General features: G+C 36.2%; 1 protein-coding gene across 1 annotated transcript; it reads left to right on the forward strand.

Annotated features, from left to right (window-relative positions):
• Window positions 1–2,528: 2,528 nt before the first annotated feature.
• Window positions 2,529–5,257, forward strand: camk2n1b (calcium/calmodulin-dependent protein kinase II inhibitor 1b). The gene is made up of 2 exons (XM_016520947.1): window positions 2,529–3,086; window positions 4,170–5,257. The coding sequence occupies exons 1-2, from the start codon at window positions 2,918–2,920 to the stop codon at window positions 4,238–4,240; spliced, it is 240 nt and encodes a 79-aa protein (XP_016376433.1). The 5' UTR covers window positions 2,529–2,917; the 3' UTR covers window positions 4,241–5,257.
• Window positions 5,258–6,099: the final 842 nt, after the last annotated feature.

Consider the following 6,099-nt stretch of genomic DNA (forward strand, 5'->3'; position numbering starts at 1 on the left):
GGAAAACGTCTGCGGAACGACAAGGCAAGAAGTAGGACCCGTGTAAATATCGGATCAGCTTTCCAGCGCTGGAGAGAACTCAAGGAGCGGAGGCCTGCGATCGGACGCCGAGGTTGCTTTGTTTCTTCTCAATAGGTGAGTAACACAGTGTCTACAACAGCTAAAGTCTGCCTACACCGGACGCGATCAAACGACCGTTGAAAACCATTTGAAATTTGTGTCAGCACGTCATAAATAGAACCCGGCAGCAGTTTTCTGTCGGGATTTGTTGCGCCGCGCCGCGCCGCTCACGTCCGTAGACACGGAGTAACATTGGTTTTGCTTTGTTTCACAAAACTAATCGTTGCCTGGGTTGCGTACGTATATGTGGGGCGGAGCTATCAAAATAGGGGCAAGACCCTTTTGGGGTAGGGGCGTGTTTGTTTTGGTGATTTCAAATATCAACATTGGCTACCAGATATCACTTACTCTGCCTTTAATTGCACATGAAAAAGAGTACTACTGTATCTGACCAATAGATGGAGCTAAATACCTTTCTGTCTTTACCATCACACTTTAATCTTGGAGGATCACTATGGGTTGGTTAGTACTGAGATAACCATCAACATAATGCCTTAAACTATTAAAACCACCAGAAATCTTCAAAACCTCTCTAGCTTGAGTAATAACTACAGATGAAATCATATAAACCACTAACAAGCCACTAATGATTTAAGTCCAGATTGCAGTCTATAGCCATTCAATAAATTAAAGCATATGAATCATATTATAGGCCTACAATATAACAGAATATTATTATGAATATGACTTTGAATTAACATTAGTATTATATAATGGTAGGTGATGTTCTTAATAAAAGTGTTACAGAAGAAATCAAGTTTTTTTTGTATTAAAGACTATGTAAAAATGTTACAGTAAAAACATAAACTGGTTAACTGTATAGCTTATATATACGTAAAAATATATACTTTGAATGTATAATTTGTCATTTTATTGTAAACTGTTTTTAAAAATGTTTTGGAAGGAAAATGCATTAATTTTAATAGCTAAGATTTTAATAGCTCAATTAATATATTAATTCCTGTAATCCTGTAAAAACACATCATCATTGTATTTTTATGCTAAAGTTCTGGTGAACACAGTAGCCTTTTTTAATATTTCACAGTAGCTATATTACCTGTCTATATGAGTTTTGCTTAAAGGCACAATTGTGATTAGATTATGAATTTCAAGGAATAGTTCATATTATGAAACTTTACTCGACTTCAGGCTAGTCCAAGATGTAGATGAGTTTGTTTCTTCATCAGAACAGATTTGGAGAAATTTAGCATTACATCACTTGCTCACCAATGGATGTCAGAATGAGAGTCCAAACAGCTGATAAAAACATCACAGTAATCCACAAGTAATCCACACCACTCCAGTCCATCAATTAACATCTTGTAAAGTGAAAAGCTGTGTGTTGTGGCTAAAATACAAGTCCTCCTTCCATAATATTGTTTTCTGGATTATTGTGGTGTTTTTATCAGCTGTTTGGACTCTCATTCTGACGGCACCCATTCACTGCAGAGGACTGGTGAGCAAGTGATCTAATGCTAAATTTCTCCAAATCTGTTCAGATAAGGAAACAAACTCATCTACATCTTGGATGGCCCTGCACAGGGCCGGAGTGGGACTCATTTTCAGCCCTGGAGTTTCATGCCTTAGACCGGCACACTTTGTTTGTTTGTTTTTTTGTACTGGCCTTTTCAGTGCCGCCTTTGCGCTTTCTATTATCCATTTTTTTATCTATTATTTTTTGCTCGCATATCTCCAACAACGACTTTTTTTTTTTGAGTAAGGTAAAAAAGAAACTGTCAGGGGAGTCAAAAGATTAGATTAGATTAGATTCAACTTTATTGTCATTATGCAGAGTACAAGTACAGAGCTAATGTTGATAATTATGTTATCAACATAATTATCAAAAGATAATTATGTCATTATTAGGGTTGCCAATTAACTTCAGAAATGGAAAATAAGGGACAATTGTGATTTTTTAAATCTTATTCTTCAAGAATTCTTGTATTCTTGTAGAAAATATGAAAAGAAAATAAGGGACAGAATAAGGGATGTTCCAAATATTTGTGATGTACCATAATGTAGGCTGTCTGCCTGCAGTTAAAAAGTTCTCAGAAATAATCACAATTGTTTTGCTTAACCTATTTATGTACAATTATTCTAAAAATAATTTTAATGTCATACAAAAAATGTCATCGGCCTCCCGATGCTCCCGATTAGCCAATCCGGGCCTGGCCCTGCATGAGGGTGAGCACATTTTCATTTTGGGGTGAACTACTGTGGGATTCAATCCCACAACCTAAACCCATGTCACCCATACGCATGTTCTAAATGGTTACTTACTCAAGAAAAATGATGACACAGCATGAATCAACCCTAAATGTATTCAAAGTCAACCCCATCTTTCACCACTAAGCCACAGTGCCTATGTGCAAAGACACGAATGCGACAAGCTTCTGGGTGGCAGTGGTGGTAAGTCACGAATCAACCCCAGTGGGATTCAAACCCACATCCTTGTGGATATCTTTAACCACTAAACCACAGCACCCAAGTGCTGCAGGCAGCAGAGTGGGGTGGAGGAGGGGGATGGAGTGACGTCTCTCTGCTCTCTGAGGATCTGCGTGTGTGTTTTTGCATCGCGCTCCTGTTTTGCATCTACATCAGTTTTTCCGAGCGACTCCTGCTCATCGCCTGTAAGTAACGACAGGAAAAGTGAAAGTGACTCCCGTAGTATGAAGGTAAAATACAGCTGCATCTGATCGTGACAGTGAGGTTCTCGCTCGCTGTTCGTCTACAGAGCCCTCGCGCGTTAGTTATCGATTCTTCCCGTATCTCTTCATCGATTATTGTGACCGGGATCATGTCAGAAGTGCTCCCTTACGAAGAGAGCATCTCTCATTATGGCGACGATGGAGATGAAGAGCAGATATCCCTCACCTGTCGTCTGCAGAACAACAGCAGCAACTTCTTCAGTTCTGGGCAGAACAAACGAGCTCCGAAACTCGGACAGATCGGACGCAGCAAGAGAGGTGGGAAAACCACTTACTTGCGTTGTTTCGTTGGTGAAATAAAACTAGGAGTTGGTTTTCTAGTCTTAAAACATATATTAATGTTGTCATATTCAGCAAACTAAAAAAATACCTAATTAATGAGTCGAACTAATGCCTTCTTTTCACTATTACCTTTGATATGATACCGATGCCTTAAATATGCTAATTTATGGCATCACGTGATTATGTCAGCGTGATGCGTTTGCTTGTTTACTTTTGCCTGCTTGTGAGTTCATATGAGTTTTCATCTCATGGCAAATTGTTTAGTTTTCTAGTTAAAAGATGGCTAATTGACTAATAGAAACTTTTTTTTCCGTAAAAGTATAGACATGTATAGCCATATATACATAAGTAAAATGTATATATACATTTTAGGTGCTGTAACAGTAAATTCGATAACACTTTTCAGAATTTTCTAAAAAGAACAAAAAATACACAATATTTTTGTGAAAGGGACTGAAATGTAACTCATTATTTAATGATAATGTTATATGTATATACACTACCTTCAGGGCTAGTTTATATCAGTGAAATCATTGTGAAATTTCACATATTCGCCGGTGCAAAAAAAAAAACTACAATCTAAGCTGTTTTTTTTAATATTTCATTTTATTTTATTTCCTTCTTTAAATTTTATTTTACTTTTATATTGTTTTTATTTCACAGATAAACAAACAAACAATTAATCAATAAAGCTATGGGTTCTTAGCCATTTTTAATCACCATTAACTTTTTGCAGTTCAATTAAAAGTTTTTAAAATGTTAAAAGTAGAAATATTATATTTAATGTCAGTCCAGTATTATCAGGTCATACCAAACAACATACTTAACAATAGTCCTAGAATTAGAAAATGTATACTTAAAATAAATGAATTATAGCATGTCATTCTGTTTTATTTACATTAGTCAATTTCATCCATTATTTAATAATTTTTTTTACATTTATTTGATTTATTTTTTGCAGTCTGCAAAGCCTGACTGTCATATTCTTGTCCTAAAGTCTTGTCATTTCTTCAAGGGCATCACGTTTGACCCCAGTGCCTCTTGTGATTTCTCTTTCAGTTGTCATAGAAGACGACAGAATTGATGAAGTCCTGAACAACACGGCAGAGAAGTCATCGGCGGGAGTGTAACGCACAAGAACGTTGTTACAGCTGCAGGAAATCGTGGGTTCTGTGCATTCTGCATCGAAAGCACTTTGCAGTCCCTCTTAGTATGGGTTGAATTACACGGTGCGGCAGCAGGCGAGGAGAACGTCCTGCTGCGGGCATCCAAATGGAGGAAGCGGGGGTCTGTCTGCTTTCTCTCTTTAAGGGCATGTTTCATATCCCTTCTTATAAAGTGACATCCTACACTGGACAAACAAGTCCTATGTTGTTTAATACATGTGGAGTTGGTCTGTAGTGGTCCAGATTCAGTTTATATTGTGAGAGGAATGCATTGATATCACAAGCACAAATCTGGCAACTTTCGTTCTTTATTTTGCTGTGAGACTGAGCACTTGTTTTCTCCGTATCTTTTTGTGCACAATGAAAGTGTTTTTCACTTTAAATATCCTAATTATGATCTCTTGGATACATTTTTTGTTCTTTTGCAGGGACGACAGACTGAGCAAATGTTTTTTATAGGATGAGAGAGGAAAGACTACTTTTTTAAAAATCCATTTTTTTCATGTTGCATATTGTAATTTTTTGATGTGGCTGCAAACTGCCTGCTTAGCCTGAGTTCAAAAGCTTATTTTTATATCAAAGAGCTATTTCTGAGAAAGAAAAAAAAAATGCTTATTCGAGTTATAGTCGTAGCACTTTCAAACGTGGTTGTCACAGCTTTCAGCTAAATGGATTTTGATCACTTCTGTGCCAAAATTTTGCAAAATATGCCAGTCGACTTGTGTTTCCGTTCACCCGAGTAATGTGAAGTTTTCCAGGCCTGCCTCTCATATATATTTCAGGGCTTTCTTAACTGCTTTTTTTTTTGCATGAGACAGGCACAGACGCCTCCTTCTGTGGCAGTGAATTACTAATATATTTACAGTAATGTTGCTCTGAATGACAAACCTCAGACTCTTGAATATTGTGTATGTTGCACTTACTGTTAAACAGGGCTATATTTGCAATGAAATGTATCACCAATAAAATGTGATTATATAACAGAACTCCACCACCCTCATTGTACACTATGTAAAATTTCTTCTCTTTGTTGAAGATGAAGCTTCGGCCTTGATTTCCTCTTTTATCAGTTATAAGGTGGAGCTTTTCTAAAACAAATGCTTTCTTATTAAAACAGGCCTGTTCAGATATAAGTTGTCGGGTCAGTAACGAGAAATGCATTTCAGTTGTTTAACCCGAAGCATGTGCTTCAGTCTCTTAAAAGGTATATTCTATGTTCAATACAATTTAATAAATAAATCAGTGTAAAATAGTTTAACAAATCAATATTGACCCTAAAATGAGCGCAAAAAAAAAAGAGTCTACAATGATTGCTTTTGCAATAAAAGCGTATTAAAGCCAGACACTGCACTAAAGTAGATGTTAAACTACCCAGTTTCTAAAGATAACTTTAAACTATGTTAGTGTTAGAGTTTCAACTACTATCAGGATCATATAAAGCATGTAAACCTGGTAAAGAATTCAATAAGCTCCACCTACAGGAATTACACATATATTTCATAACTAAAAGTGTGTCTGGCTAAAAAAAAAAAGTCACAACGCTTAAAGGGGTCATATGATGCGATTTCAATTTTTCCTTTCTGCAAAAGATTTCAATTTCAAATCAATTCTATTCCTTAGAATTCATCAGATAACCCTGAAGAAAAACGTATCACGGTTTCTACAAGAATATTGAGCAACTCAACTGTTTTCCACATTGATAATAATTAGAAATAAGAAATTCTTGAGCCACAAATCAGCAAATTAGATCATGTGACACTGAAGACTGGAGTAATGACAGGAATAAATTACATTTTAAAACATATTAAAACAGAATATATTTA

The sequence above is a fragment of the Sinocyclocheilus rhinocerous genome, unplaced genomic scaffold (genome assembly GCF_001515625.1).
Source record: "Sinocyclocheilus rhinocerous isolate Xijiao unplaced genomic scaffold, SAMN03320098_v1.1 scaffold28, whole genome shotgun sequence".
Classification (NCBI taxonomy): domain Eukaryota; kingdom Metazoa; phylum Chordata; class Actinopteri; order Cypriniformes; family Cyprinidae; genus Sinocyclocheilus; species Sinocyclocheilus rhinocerous.